The sequence below is a fragment of the Zalophus californianus genome, chromosome 9, assembly GCF_009762305.2.
Source record: "Zalophus californianus isolate mZalCal1 chromosome 9, mZalCal1.pri.v2, whole genome shotgun sequence".
NCBI classification, from domain to species: Eukaryota; Metazoa; Chordata; class Mammalia; order Carnivora; family Otariidae; genus Zalophus; species Zalophus californianus.
Genome location: NC_045603.1, coordinates 61,653,936 through 61,668,781, shown reverse-complemented (window position 1 = coordinate 61,668,781; position 14,846 = coordinate 61,653,936). Strand labels below are relative to the sequence as shown.

The 14,846-nt window shown below is 51.8% G+C and overlaps 1 protein-coding gene across 1 annotated transcript; it reads left to right on the top strand.

The window, feature by feature from the left end:
• The first annotated feature begins 6,144 nt into the window (after positions 1-6,144).
• LOC113921567 (keratin, type II cuticular Hb6) lies at positions 6,145-12,744 on the top strand. Its single transcript, XM_027592387.1, has 9 exons — positions 6,145-6,513; positions 7,224-7,432; positions 8,195-8,255; positions 9,014-9,109; positions 9,330-9,494; positions 9,758-9,883; positions 10,137-10,357; positions 12,247-12,278; positions 12,412-12,744. The coding sequence occupies exons 1-9, from the start codon at positions 6,145-6,147 to the stop codon at positions 12,573-12,575; spliced, it is 1,443 nt and encodes a 480-aa protein (XP_027448188.1). The 3' UTR covers positions 12,576-12,744.
• The last annotated feature ends 2,102 nt before the right edge of the window (positions 12,745-14,846 follow it).

The window sequence follows — 14,846 nt, the reverse complement described above, 5'->3', positions numbered from 1 at the left end:
TCCCTTGCTTTTCTTTGCAGTTTTTGAACCAATGTATGCATCCCTAAAACATAAATTATTAGTTTTCCGGTTTTTAAAAAAAGATTTTATTTACTTATTTGACAGAGAGAAGGAGCGAGAGAGCACAAGCAGGGGGAGTAGCAGAGGGAGAGAGAGAGAAGCAGGCTCCCTTGCTGAGCAGGGAGCCCAATGAGGAGTCCATCCCAGGACCCCGGAATCATGATCTGAGTAGAAGGCAGATGCTTAACTGACTAAGCTACCCAGGCGCCCCTAGTTTTCCAGTTTTTGAAGTTCGTATAAATGGAATTATATTGTGTGTATTCTTTTGTGTCTGGTCTATTTTGTTCAATGTTGCTTTCCTGTAGCTGCATTAATGTTCATTTTCACAGTGAATTGTACTCATTGTGTGAATGTGCCACAATTTATTTATCTCTCCACACTGATGGTCTCATGGTTGTTTCTAGAGTTTGTATTATGAATAGAGCTGCCATGAACATTCTTTTCTGTGTCTTCAGGTATATTTGTGCAAGAGTTTTTCTAGGGTGTGTGGTTATTTAAAAAAATTATGCAAGTAGTATATGCTCAGTGTAGAAAACCATTTTATGAGTATTCTTCCAAATTTAAAAAACATAACATCTCTTGATGTTCATCTTACTTCGTACTAGACACTATGCTAATTGCCCACCATGCATTAATGAATTTAATTTTTACAATTATCCTCTGAGGCAGGTGTCAGATGAGGACACTGAGGCCTAGAAGGTTAAGAGTTTTGCTTAGGTTGTGTAGTTAGTGGCAAAGCTGGCTTCCCCTCCCCCCCAACCATCCTCTTCATGGCCCTTTACAGTGCTGTCAGGGTTCAAGACCAGAAGATGGAGGAGAGCTCACCCTTGTTTGTGGTAAGCATCTAGTTCTAAGAGAAAAGCTGGACACACACCTAGATCGTGAACAAAAATGCAAACCTCACAACATACCAATGAACACAAATGTTTGGTTCATGGATATATTCCAAGGGCTTGGCACATAGTAGGTGCTCAATAAATATTTGTTGAATGAATGAAATGAATACCAACTATATATTAAGTGCTGAGTAATGGAGCCATCAAAGTTTGGTAGTTAATTGTGCAAAGCTTTCTGGTAGGATGGGGTGGGGATCAGATGAAGCAGACCAGAGAGGAGCCATTCCTGGGAGTGGGGGCTGGGTAGGGAGACATTCCTGGCTGGGGCCTGAGGGAGGGATGAAGTGAGTAGATGTATCCTTGACCAAAGTGAAGTCATTGACCTGAATGATGATGGGAGTGGTAAGGAAAGCCAGCCAACAAGGGCAAGAATCTCGAAGGCCATGGAGAAAGCAGAAACTGAGGGTAGGATTAGGGAAGGAAAAAGAGAAGTGGATGGGAGGTAGATTTCTAGGGAAAAGAGGGGAGAAGATGCTTGGTCTTAGCCTATTACTCTCTAGAGCTACTTTTTGAAGGACAAAGACCATCTGGGGGAGGGGCAAAGAGAATGGGAGGGAGGGGAGATTGGGGGAGATGGAGGGAATGGGAGGGAAGTGGAGGACAGTGGAGGTAAAATGAGAAGACCCATGGAGAATGGTGGGGGGACACTGCAGGGTGGAAGAGCAGAGGTGGAGGAAGTTGATGGGGGAGGGAATGCAGCACTGAGGGCAAGGTATGGACATATCTGAAGAGGTGGGCAACCTTGGCTTCAGCTCTAGAGCAATGAACCCTCACAGGCTGGAGGAGGTGCAGGGGTTCAGGCTGGTTAATGGGATGGACCTCACCAAGGGTAGAGCTTCTGAGTCAGTCTTCATCCCATTCCCCCAGGCTACCCACAAAGGCCTTTGGCCCCTCCTTCCTCCGGTGAATTTTCATGGCTAATTGGCCACTGTCCCAGGCCGTCTAGGCTGAGGAGGCAGGACTCTGACTTGGGCCTCTCAACTCATGAATCTAGCTGTCCTGCTTGTTGGCTGGCCTAGGGTCAGCTCCCTCATCCACAGCCTGAGTGTTATGTAAATAGCCACTCCTTCACCCCTCAATTCCCCTCACTGAAACCTGGCCTGCATCTGCTTTCTGTGAACAGAAAGCATGAGCTACAAGGTTAGAAAGGGCACAACCCTTTGGATACCTGCAAGCCCGGTGTGCAGATGTTTGGGTACCCTCAGATGTAGAGCCCGTAGGCTGCCTCCCACCCTATAGCATTGAAGCAGAATCCCAGAGATAGTACTCCCTGCTTCTAAGGTCTCTGCCTCAATTGGTTCTCCACTATCACAGCGTCTCACAATCCCGGCCGCTCCTGCAAGGGTGCTCAGGTTTCCCTACTGTCCACTTTCTGAAATACCTCCATGCACAACTTTCACCAATACTGCCCACCTATCTCCTTACTGACATCTGTTCTCACCCTTTCCAGGGAGCCTTTCTTACCTTTCCCATCAGATTTGTTGCATTCTACATTGCCCCAGAGTGGCCACTGTCAGTAGGCACTGCATTCTTGAGCATCTGATGATATAGCTGAAAAGCAGCCCTCTCAGACTTCTGGCCTTTCTCATGAATGTGGGTCTGTCTTCCCTGTCAGATTGGGGGTTCCAGAATCCATGTCTCCTTCCTCCTCTTAGTGTCTTCCTCCCTTTCTCTAAAATGAAGACAGGCTTCAGCATATGGCAGGGGCCTAGCCATCGCAGAATCACTAAATTCTCCAACAAGATGTTATCTCATCTAACCCACCATCCATTTGGGGAAATCTGTCTTATAACATTCTTCACAGGAGAAAGATGGACTGAAAGGAGGCTTGAACAAGAGCTTCCTAATGTTAAAACCACCAGATTTGCCCCTTCTTTCCAGGTGTCCCTTGAACCAAGGTCCACTTAGACTAATAGAAGAGGTTGTAACCCCAGATCTGAAGGTTTTTTGTTCACCCTGTTTCTATAAACATGGTGGCCACTCCAGAATAAATAATTTTTCTCTTTTATATAAAGCTCCCCTAAATGGGAGACATAATGCAAGTTCCTTTAGGAAACAATGACTATCTGCTCTCCTTCTGGGAAGTTTTCCTCAACTCCAACTTCCATCTGTCCAGCTGTAGTGAAAATCTGACTTTTCTTGCTCTCTTTGGAGTTGCATTGTACCTGGATGGATGTCATATCCCCCACCTTCAACTTCATGGTATCCTTGGGCTACTGACCAATCAGGAGGTTTTAGGATCAGGCAAAAAGCAAGAAAAGTGAGTATGTCATTGATATGTAGTTGAAGATTTCTGTTGGTCTGTTAAGGCCAAAGAAGACATACAAATTTATAAATTATTTTTTTAAGATTTTATTTATTTATTTGACAGAGAGAGACACAGTGAGAGAGGGAACACAAGCAGGGGGAGTGGAAGAGGGAGAAGCAGGCTTCCTGTGGAGCAGGGAGCCCAATGCGGGGCTCGATCCCAGGACCTTGGGATCATGACCTGAGCAGAAGGCAGATGCTTAATGACTGAGCCACCCAGCACCCCAAATTTATGAATTATTAACAGATAACAGATTTTTTGGACTGTCCAAGCTTCTCTTTTCATCCAGTAGTGTAGCTGCTCAAGGACTGGTGACATTTTCCCTTTGCCTAAGAGGAAAAATTATCATTGGGCCTTCCTGGGGGCAGTTGGGCTAGAGTAGGGATTAGAAGGAGGGGCATTTGATTTTGGGTTCTTTTCCAGGATAAAAGAAGTAACCATGGCCAAAGGTCTCAGGTCCTCCCTGTTCCTTGGACTGACCCCGTGGTAGAATAATAGTACATAACATTTACTGAGCACTTGCTATGTGCCAGGTGCTGTGTTAAGCATTATCCATGGTATTATTTAATTTAATCCTTTTACTAGTCCTTTAAGATAGACACCATTAATGGGAATTTTACACAGGTGGTTTAAGAATGTGGGTAGGTATATTCCATCAAACCTACTGGTATATCTACAGCAGCAACATTAGCAGCAATAACAACTACTAATATGATTACATAATTAGAGTGTGTCAGGCTCTGTTCTAAGTACTTTGCGCAGATTAATTCTTTTAATCCTTACAACAACTTTATGAGATGGATACTATTATCCTCATTTTATAAATCATGACATGAGGTACAGAGAGGTTAAGTAATTATCTGAGATTACATAGCTAGAAAGTGGCAGGGCTGGACTATGAAACTAGGCAGTTTGGAATCTGGGTCTGTGTTCTTAACTGATATGCTGTGTATTTAACTTTTTTAAGTATTTAAAATTTTTTATTTCCAATCATATTAAGAAATAATTTTGTGTGGTGACAAAGTACACCCATACACACACCACATACAATTGAAACAAAAAGGAGATGAAATGTTATTTTTACTACATATAATGCACTCAGATATTTTCTATTCTACTCTACTTGATTTTGTTCTAATCTATTTCATTAAAATTCTGTTTTCTTCTGGGCACCTGCGTGGCTCAGTCAGTTAAGCATCTGTCTTCAGTTCAGGTCATGATCCCAGGGTCCTGGGATCAAGTCCAGCATAGTCTCGCTGCTCAGCGGGGAGTCTGCTTCTCCCTCTCCCTCTCCCCCTTGCTTGTGCTCTCTCTCACATTCTCTCTCTCTCTCAAATAAATAAATAAAATCTTCTAAAAATTCTGTTTGCCTCTATTAGTAGGCCACAATGTGAACTCTGAAAAAATGCTGCCCCAGAGCCTCCAGCTTCTTAATGATTTTAATAAAGCACATCTGCACTGTGCTCTGGAGTTTACTGAGCATATGGACATCTCTGTAAATTTCACAGGCAGCACTGGAAGGAAAGACTTAACATACTTCCCAGAGGAATGAAGTGCCTTGCCCTCAGATCACACAGAGCTATTCATGGCAGAGCCTTGGTTCCCATCCAGCCTTTTTGAGTTCAAGGTCCACACTATACACACTACAGGTGGAACACACCAATATGGATCTGTTTTGACATCTGCCAACATTACTGATAAACTGCTGTAAAGGGAAGGCGGTTGTAGGGTTGGTATAGCAAAGGAAGCAGCACAGATCTAAAGAAGGGGGAGGTGGTGGGAGGGGGCTGGATGCCCTCCTCATGGCTGCATATAGATTTATTCTGTTATATTCTGAGCCAAATGCTATACAGACTACAGCGGTAGTGTCTACTTCAGGCTTTCTGGGCCCTGGAGGAAAATGGAAGTTTGAGGTGAAATCCAGACATGCTATCTTTTCTTGGGGCCTTGTTGGAAATAGTTGGGCATTCCTGAAGCCAGTGAGCCACTGTGTGCCCCCTTAGGCCCGAAGAGTCTGAAGAAGGGAATGCCTCTTCTCAGCACAGGCTGGCCAGGATGGTATAATAAGTTGGCTTACGGACTGGTCTGTGTGCAAATCGAGGTAGGTGAGAATGCACATGAGAAGGTGAGTGTGTCTGTGTGAGATTGTGGGTGGGAAGGCCAGTATGTGAATGCACTGTGTGTGTGTGTGTGTGTGTGTGTGTGTGTGTGTGTGTGTGTGTGATGGGGGTGGGTGGTGGGGGGAGGGAAGGAAAGAGTCATAGAGACGGAATATGTTGATAGGTGTGGGTGAGGGTTTTGGGCAGGTGTGGGGGTGTTGGGGCTTTGGCGGTGGGGAAGGGCTAACGGTGTGAGGGAAACCACCAAGCACACCCCGATTTAAATCATCTTCTGTTGATCTTATATTCTCCCAGTATCCCAAGGCCGGTTCGATCAGCACCACGGACAGCAGCGTAGACTTCGCGAAATGCGGCCGTACGGGAGTCGTAGCCCCGCCTTTCTCCTCCCTCCATTCTAATCTGAGTCATTGCTCCCCATCCTCCAATCCCTGAGTTCCGCCAAATGTGTATGGGTAGCATATGGGGAGCTTGTGGGGGAGGTGAGCTGGCCTTTTGAAGATACACAATTGTGCAGTTTGGGGTAAAAGGCCATAAACATTTGGCCACATCTGGCCCCCAATTAAGCACATTAAGGGAGGAGCCAAGGCAGCTAAACAACCCAAGCCAATAAAGGCATCTAATTGCTCCTAACCCATGGACGCATTAGGCTCCCCGCATATATAAAAGGCCCGAAGACGTCCAAGACACAAACACTTCAACCACTGTGCCCTCCATTAGTACGTCTCCCTCCTCAGAGCTTCCCTTGCCCCCAAGAAGGACCATGACTTGTGGATCTTACTGTGCTGGCCCTGCCTTCAGCTGCATGTCGGCCTGCGGGCCCCGGCCGGGCCGCTGCTGCATCACGGCCTCCCCCTACCGCGGCGTCTCCTGCTACCGCGGCCTCACCGGGGGCTTTGGCAGCCACAGCGTTTGCGGCGGCTTCCGCGCCGGCTCCTGCGGCCGCAGCTTCGGCTACCGCTCCGGCGGCGTGTGCGGGCCCAGCCCGCCCTGCATCACCAGCGTGTCGGTCAACGAGAGCCTCCTCACGCCCCTCAACCTGGAGATCGACCCCAATGCGCAGTGCGTGAAGCACGAGGAGAAGGAGCAGATCAAGTGCCTCAACAGCAGGTTCGCTGCCTTCATCGACAAGGTGGGTGTCCTTGATCACACCCTTCCTGAGCCTTCGGTTCCTGGGCTAGGCACTGAAGAGAGGAGGTGTGGTCCAGGGGAGCTCCCAGTCTGATGGAGGACACGGACACACACCCAGGGCACCCGTGGACCAAAGACATGAGTATATAGAGCAGAGGCTCCTGATTTGATAGTGTTGCTATCACATGCAACCTCCGTCCAGGCACGCAGGTCCCCACAGAGAGACAAGGACAGGCTTGGAACTGGCATGCCAGAGCAAGAGGGCAGTCCATGCACGCAGGCACAAGAATGCACATAAGAAATGGGAAGGGGACCAGAGGGCCATCCTATGGGTGGGTGTCCTGGACCGCAGCCTTCCTGTACCCCACCCACGCTCAGGACCTAGGCTGGGCACCGGGTCAGAGGCAAAATAGAGACCTCTGGCGGGCTCCAAACCACATGCCACCTGGACTCACCAGGCCTGGATAAGTCAACGTCCCTGAGAGCAGGGACTGACATTTCCCAACCCTGGCTCCCATCCCTAAATTGGAAACTCCAGACACAGATGACAGTCAGGAAAGCCAGAAGTCACCTTGTCTCCCACTGCCCCTCTCTGCCAAATCTCTGCTGAGCTACAGGCTTGGGAGCTTACCCTAAAGCAATCAGCCCCACCCCAAACTGGCTTTGGGACACCAGGAGCCATCTGACCCCCTCCTCATACCCTGAACGCAGGTGCGCTTCCTGGAGCAGCAGAACAAGCTGCTGGAGACCAAGTGGCAGTTCTACCAGAACCGCAGGTGCTGCGAGAGCAACCTGGAGCCCCTGTTCGAGGGCTACATCGAGACGCTGAGGAGGGAGGCCGAGTGCGTGGAGGCCGACAGCGGGAGGCTGGCCTCAGAGCTCAACCACGTGCAGGAAGTGATGGAGGGCTACAAGAAGAAGTGAGTGCAGCCGGGAATGACGCTGGGCACAGTCCGGAAATGGACTTGACTTGGAGCCCATTGGATTAGATTTGAGAAGAATTTCCCAGAAGGGCAAGAGGCCATGCAGACTGGTGCAGGGGGTGCCTTGTGCAGTAGAATCTTCTCATCTGTGCCACTGGTGGTCAGTGGCCTGCCTGAACACAAGCCTGGGAATCCCCCAGCACACATATCTCTCCTACTTTGGCCTTCTCTTCTCGGAGGCTGTCCCCTGGGCCCGGTAGGCAGGGGAGAGGGGGCTTCTGCTGGCTTCAGGCCTTCTCCCACTGACCTCTCAGTTCCTACCTGTAGCACCTTGGGGTGACAGGTTCTGGGGCTCTGGGTGACCCGCTGCCTAGGGTGCTGAGTGCTGATGGTTGATGGGTGGCATAGGCCCCCAGCCTGAGCTAGGATGGACACCCAGGGGAGGGGGGTTGCTCTGCAATCGTAGCCCAGGGCTGTGTGCTGTGTCCTTATTTTCTTCCTGAGGGAACCTCACAGCAGCTTTGGGAATGGGGCTGTAAGGTCCCGGAACATAGGCTCTCCGGGCCCTTCAATTCAAAGTGGGGAGAGAATCCCAGACACATTCCAGATCCAGCCAGAAAGAAAGGCTCCAGCAGAGCTGCCGGGGGCCCGGCTGCTGGGAGGTTCCTAATATTGCCCCCTTCACTGGTATGAAGTGGCAGCAGCCTCTGGAGAGACCTGCCCTTCCCTGACTTCCCTCTCTGCCCTCTTCTGCCTCAGGTATGAGGAGGAAGTTTCTCTGAGAGCAACAGCTGAGAATGAATTTGTGGCTCTGAAGAAGGTAAGTAATGTGGCATCAGAAGCATAGACACCAGGGATCCTGGAATGACAGACTCTTCCTGGGGAGACCCAGAGGGTCTCAACCTCAGTGTGGGGTACATGACCTGGCCACATCGAGATAGCAAATCCCAGAAATCAGGTCATGAAAGGCTCATTCAGGTCGCTGATGAAGGGTGATAACCTTGCAGTGTCCACTAGCACCCTGCCCTGGGGCAGAGGGATGGCTGGGCTGACCTCTGGATGTCCTGCTCTGCTTTGGAAGTGGTGGTCTCCAGCAGGGGTCCCGGGGAGGCAGAGCAGCTGCAGGCTCTCTGTGGAGGGACAGTATCCTGTCTAACGTTGTGGGAAGTCTGACAAAAAGGAAGGGTGCAGCCCCAGGGTGTGGGGAGGATGGAGCAGAACCGGGAGTGGCCAGGTGGAGTCTGGGAGGACTGCGGGGGGACTGGGGAGGGGTCGAGGTGGCCAAGCAGGGAGTCCGTCTGATGGGCTTCTTGGATTAAGGAGGCTACAAAGGAGAGCTGGGATCATAAGAGGAGTGCGAGGCTGGTGGCCCATCTCCAGGCACAAAGGGGTTTTTTCCCAGAAGGGCAGGAGGTTGTGAAGACCATCCTGGGCAGGCCAGAAGAGATGGAGATGGGATGGGAATAGGAACACTGGGAATCCTTTCCCCTGGCCTCCGAGGACGGGGGAGAAGGGAGAGGAGCTTGGGGTGATGACCACCATGGGTCCTCTTCGCTCAAAGACACCCCACTTTTCCAGGATGTGGACTGCGCCTACCTCCGCAAGTCAGACCTGGAGGCCAACGCGGAGGCCCTGACTGAGGAGATCGACTTCCTGCGGCGCCTGTATGAGGAGGTGAGGGGCTGCGGGCCAGGCAGAAGACTGGCAGCCAGCCTGGAAGAGGGGGCTCTGGTCTGGGACTGGAGTTGGCTAGGGATTTGGGCTGGGGCTGCAGTCCATGAGGCTGTCATGTGGGCAGCGGCTGGAGACCAGAGAAGATTGGGTCCATACTGTGGTGGGTGAGGCTGGGGTGTAAACAAGATCCTTCCATCCTCCCACCCCCCACCGTCTGCAGGAGATCCGCGTTCTCAATGCCCACATCTCAGACACCTCGGTCATCGTCAAGATGGACAACAGCCGGGACCTGAACATGGACTGCATTGTGGCCGAGATCAAGGCTCAGTACGACGACATCGCCAGCCGCAGCCGGGCTGAGGCTGAGTCTTGGTACCGCAGCAAGGTGAGGGGCATAGGACACCTGCTTCCTAGACATGGCAGTGGCAGGGAATCCAGGTATATAATAACAAGGTTTCTTTTGTCTGGGGATTCCGATCCCTTGGATGGTAACAGAAGGCCAGACAGCTCTCAGGTTATAGTGGCTGGGCAAGGCTGCCACATATGGTTGCATAGGCTGAGCACTATACAACCTACCAATCATCTGTGGTGTCTGAGTGGGTGGGACACTGCGATCTGAGCCTCAGGAGCATCTCTGCTTCCCCCCAGTGTGAGGAGATGAAGGCCACGGTGATCCGGCACGGGGAGACCCTGCGCCGCACCAAGGAAGAGATCAACGAGCTCAACCGCATGATCCAGAGGCTGACCGCTGAGGTTGAGAATGCCAAGTGCCAGGTAAGTGTTGCCTGGGGCCTCTCCAGGGTCACACAGGTAGTGTGTGTCCCCAGTGGATCTCACTATTCATGCTCTAGCCCATTTGCATGACTAAAGTCCTTGGTTGTGGACCCTCGAGGGCACCTGGCTCATGATGGGAGAGGCCTGTTCTTGGGGTGTTCCCTGCTGGAGGAGGGGAGAGACTGGACACATCCAGGAAATGGACAGAGAGACCCAGGACCATAACCCACCTTGTTCTCCTCTGGGCCCCCAGAACTCCAAGCTGGAGGCCGCAGTGACCCAGTCGGAGCAGCAGGGCGAGGCGGCTCTGAGCGATGCCCGCTGCAAGCTGGCGGAGCTGGAGGCCGCCCTGCAGAAGGCCAAGCAGGACATGGCTTGCCTGGTCAAGGAGTACCAGGAGGTGATGAACTCCAAGCTGGGCCTGGACATCGAGATCGCCACCTACAGGCGGCTGCTGGAGGGCGAGGAGCAGAGGTGGGTACTGTAGCCTATTTTCTCTCCCAGCCTTGCCTGGGTTCCCAGCGTGCCATGTGCCTAATGGCATCACTGGACTCCCATTTCCAAATCTCCCCATCCTGCATTTACAGGTAATGAGTAAGTCCTTTTGGTATGTTTCTAGCCCTCTTTGAGTCAGTCATGCCTGCCTATGTGCTAAAATGGGATTGGAACCTTTTGCAAATCTGCCTCCACGAGAGCCGGGAGTCAGGCCATAGGGATTGTTGTTCTTGAGAACACTAGCCTGGGCTTGTAACCACCTTCCCTTGGAAGTGCTTTTCCCTTCCTGGCCCTTGTTGCACATAACTCAGGCTCTAGCTCTCTTCTCAAGCCTGGCCCTGGGCCCCACCCTGGCAGTTTATATTTATCCCATAATGACCATCTCCACAGGGGATTTTATCAACTCACTGTTATATATCCCAACTACAGTGCGTCCCCCTAAGTGGTCTTCCATCGCAGCAGGTAGGACCGAGGGTGGACAGATAGCAGGGACTTGTCCCTTGAGGCAGCTGTGTCCTGTTCTAGCATTTTTGCTTATTGGTAGTTTTGGATGTGGCAGGGAAGACCCATTCACCATTCAGCCTTCCTACGGCTGGAGGGCAGCTGCTCATCTCCTATGAGGACATCACTCCCAGAATGTTGCCCCTGGGTTGGTCAGGTGTTCACTCCCCGAGGCTCCCTCTTCTTGTGTATAGCCAGGCCCCCGCTCTCAAGCAGAAGCGAGTGCAGTGTGAGGAGGCGGAGGGAGCCCCTGGGAGCATGCTGTGCAGTGGGGAGATGGGGACACAGGTTTGATAGCTGGAATCAAAGTGGTCCCGTGGTGAGACTTGCCACAACCTCAAGTAATTGCTTTGGAGAGCTCAGAGGACCCGTGGCTCACTGGGCCTGGGGAGTTTCATTAGTGGAGACTTCCAGAAGGAAGAATCTTTCAAGACTGAGTTTGGAAGTTCAAGAGAAGCCTGGAGATAGCACCGGAAACTGAGCGGCCCATCCCTCTGCCGCATAGGGCCCCTGGGCTGAGCTCAGAAGCTTTGGTGTGGGTTCCCTGTGAACCCTGGGCATGGGCTGAGTACGTGGTGGGCTGCGGATTCTCCTCATGTCTGAAGCTGATGTTGTCAACCCTTTGCCATGGTGCTATCAGAGGGACTCCCATTTGTTTCCCTTAAGGAGATGTGTTGTGTGGGAAGGAGATGAGGGCTGCATGGAGTTAGGTGCCCTGAATTGTAGCCCTGCCTCTATCACTGGTTATTTCCTCTCTCTGGGCCTCAGTGTCTCCATTTGTCAAATGAGGGAACCTGTGTAGACAGTCTCTGAGCCTGTTTTAAATGGGTTCTAAAATCCCATTCAATTTAGCCAACAGTCGTTTATGGAGCCAAACATTGTTTTAGGCACTCTCCACTCTGCAGTGGGGAAAAGACGAGCGGAAACGTCTGCCCTCCTGAAGCCCAGGTTCTAGGGACCACCAATCAGGCCAGATTTAAGAAGTCAAATCTGCTGCCCCTGAAATGTGTTTACAAGTAGATCAAACCAGCACGTGTGAACTGTGTGCCACCTGGCAGGCACTAAGCACCTACATGGGCCATGGATTCCATCTAGGGGATCTAGCAGATATTCCTAGGAGGAGGGAGGCCGAGTGAGGCAGGGCAAATCTGAGGTTGCAGGGCTAAGAAGGGCTACCAGACACCCTGGGCCTTCTGTCTCCAGAGCCCACGTGGGGGCTGGGCTACGGCTTCCAGATGGGCCCGTTTACCACCCCTTCCCCTCAGAGAGTGTCCAGGAGGAGGGCACGGTTCTCGCTTTCGCCTTGGCGGCGGGGGCCCGGCGCTGGCCTGCGGCACCGACATTTGTCTCTTTTCCTTTCCCAACAGGCTGTGTGAGGGCGTCGGCGCCGTGAATGTGTGTAAGTAGTGCGAGCCTCCCCCTTCTCCATCTGGGGGTGGGGGCACGTCCTGGGGGAGGGCCGGTTTCGCTGAACCCCCGCCCCCCCAGTCGCCCTCTGTGGCCGCGCCTTATGTGTTCTGTCCCCCATTCAGGCGTCAGCAGCTCCCGCGGTGGCGTCGTCTGTGGCGATCTCTGCGCCTCCGGTGCTGCCCCTGCTGTCACCAACAGAGTCTGCAGCGCCCCCTGTAGCGGCAACATGGTGGTGGGCACCAGCTCTTGCGCCCCGGCCTGCGGCGGGAGCTGTCAGAAGTGCTAGGGGGCTGCCGCCGCCGCCGCCAGCCAGCGAGCATCCCCGTCACCCTCCGGCCAGGACCTCCCGCATCCCGAGCGCCCCGCCAACGCCGCCCCACGACCGCCAGCCGCCAGGCCCCGGCCCCCCCCGCAAGCCGGTGGCCAGATGTGCGCACTCTGCGGGCCTCCCTACCCGCTCCCTCCGTGGGCCATTCCCCCCCCCCCCCCCCCCCGCGCGCCCTGAGCCCTGGAGAGGTTGGGGCGGCACCTTGGCCTCTCTCCGTAGCCTTTCCTAGTAGTGGCTTTGTTGTCTTCAGGATTCATCCTTTCTTCTGCCTTCTGTTTTTTTCCGCTGGATTCACGCGTCCTGCCTGACCCCTTCACCCCGGCTCGCAGGGACAGGGCAGACCCCAGAATCCTGCTGTCTGCACTTCCTGGGAATCCGCCAGTGTGCCTGAACCGGTGGAATGGAGGTGGGGAACGCTGATGGTGGCTTTCCTGAAACTCTGTGAGGGCCCTGAGCGGTGGGAGGGAAGAGCACTTCTTTCCAGGGCTGCCGGCGGAGGCTTCGACAAAGCCCACGTCTCCACTACCAGTCTGTTTCTTTGCCTTTGTTTCACTCTGTGTTTCCAATAAACTAATTGTAGCTTATCAAACCTGGTGCCTCAGAGTCTTGAAAATGCGGGGGACGTCCTGTGACAGGAGCTCCCTGCCAGAGATTTCCTCAGGAACCTCCCCATCCACTTAGTTACGACCACTTCAGTGGGTGCTGCCCCTCTGGTCTTGAGCAACCTCAGCCTTGGGAAAATAAAAGAGGGCCCATGGACGCACGGGATCTTGTGGGGTCATGGATTTCTCTAGACCAAGATGTCTCAGCTTCAACTGTGTTGACATTTTGGGCTGGAGCATTCTTTGTTGGGGGCTGTCCTGTGCGTTGCAGGATGCTTAGCTGCATCAGGGGCCTCTGCCCACCAGATGCCAAGGGCACCGCCCCCCCCAATTGTGACAACAAAAGATGTCTCTAGAAAAGACCAAATATGCTGTAGGCATTCTGGACCGGGATGATTTTTGCCGCCCAAGGGCATTCCTGGAGCGGAAGGAGCATAAGGAAACGTATGAAGATGAGAATGGAAGGAAGGAGTGTGAGACAAGCAACTGGGGGGAGAGGAAGTGCATTGGGCTTAAAGTTGGGAGTAGGCTTCTGATTCAGAGTCCTGACCCTGCCATTTCCCAGATGTGTGACTTAGGGCAAACTCCTTCCACAGTCTGAGCTTCAGTTTCTTTGGCTATAGAGTGAAGGAGGTTGGATAATATTCCTAAATTCTCTTCTGGCTCCCTAAGTGAGATTACGTATTTAAAAGGGTGTTGTTAATACAAACCTATGTTTGAATGCTGGTTCAGCCATTTACTTCCTCTGTAATGGGGCAAGTCACTAATCCTCACTCAGCTTTAGCTTTTTCATCTGTAAATGGAATAACAACACCTGCTGGGTTGTAGTCAGATATTCATTGCTTGTAACAAACCACTTCAAAATTTAGAGGCTTAAAACAATACAGGTATCCTCTGCTTTTTTTTTTTTTTTTAAAGATTTTATTTATTTATTGAGAGAGCGAGAATGAGAGAGAGAGAGCACATGAGAGGGGGGAGGGTCAGAGGGAGAAGCAGACTCCCCGCTGAGCGGGGAGCCCGATGCGGGACTCGATCCCGGGACTCCAGGATCATGACCTGAGCCAAAGGCAGTCGCTTAACCAACTGAGCCACCCAGGCGCCCTATCCTCTGCTTTTTGAAACTGTGCGTTCCAACTCTTCACTTTTACAAAAGACATAGACCGTAGTACCTGTTTTCACTGATTGAAAGAAATCCAAAGAGGATTTTCCCCTTTACAAAAAGAGGTGAAAAGCAAATATAGCATTCAGCATCTGTTTTGCAGCCAGTTACAGAGGCAGCGCACAGCCCAGCAGTGAGCGTGGCGCCCCCAAGCTTCTTCCCTGGGAACTACACTCAGCATCTCAACATCAAGCTGCCACAGCTTTTTGAACTGTGTCTGTGAGCATCTGTGCTTTATCTTGATTTATTTCGCGCGCTCGTAGCAAGATGTGTCCTAAGGTAGCGGAAAAGCCTAAGACGGGCTATTTTTTTGAGTCTGGGATGCTCACAAAATTTTTCCATATAATTTTTTTTTTTTTAGTTGTGCATTATTTATTTAAGCAACACCATTTTCATGTTTAGGGTATTGACTTCTTTAATTAATGATTTCATCACAATCCACCCAGCACAGGGTTTGGCTCATGGTAA

Coding starts and splice junctions, on each gene's coding strand:
- LOC113921567 (XM_027592387.1), top strand. CDS start 6,145: ATGACTTGTGGATCTTACTGTGCTGGCCCTGCCTTCAGCTGCATGTCG. Junction 8,256..9,013: donor AATTTGTGGCTCTGAAGAAG/GTAAGTAATGTG, acceptor CCACTTTTCCAG/GATGTGGACTGCGCCTACCT. Junction 10,358..12,246: donor CTGGAGGGCGAGGAGCAGAG/GTGGGTACTGTA, acceptor CTTTCCCAACAG/GCTGTGTGAGGGCGTCGGCG.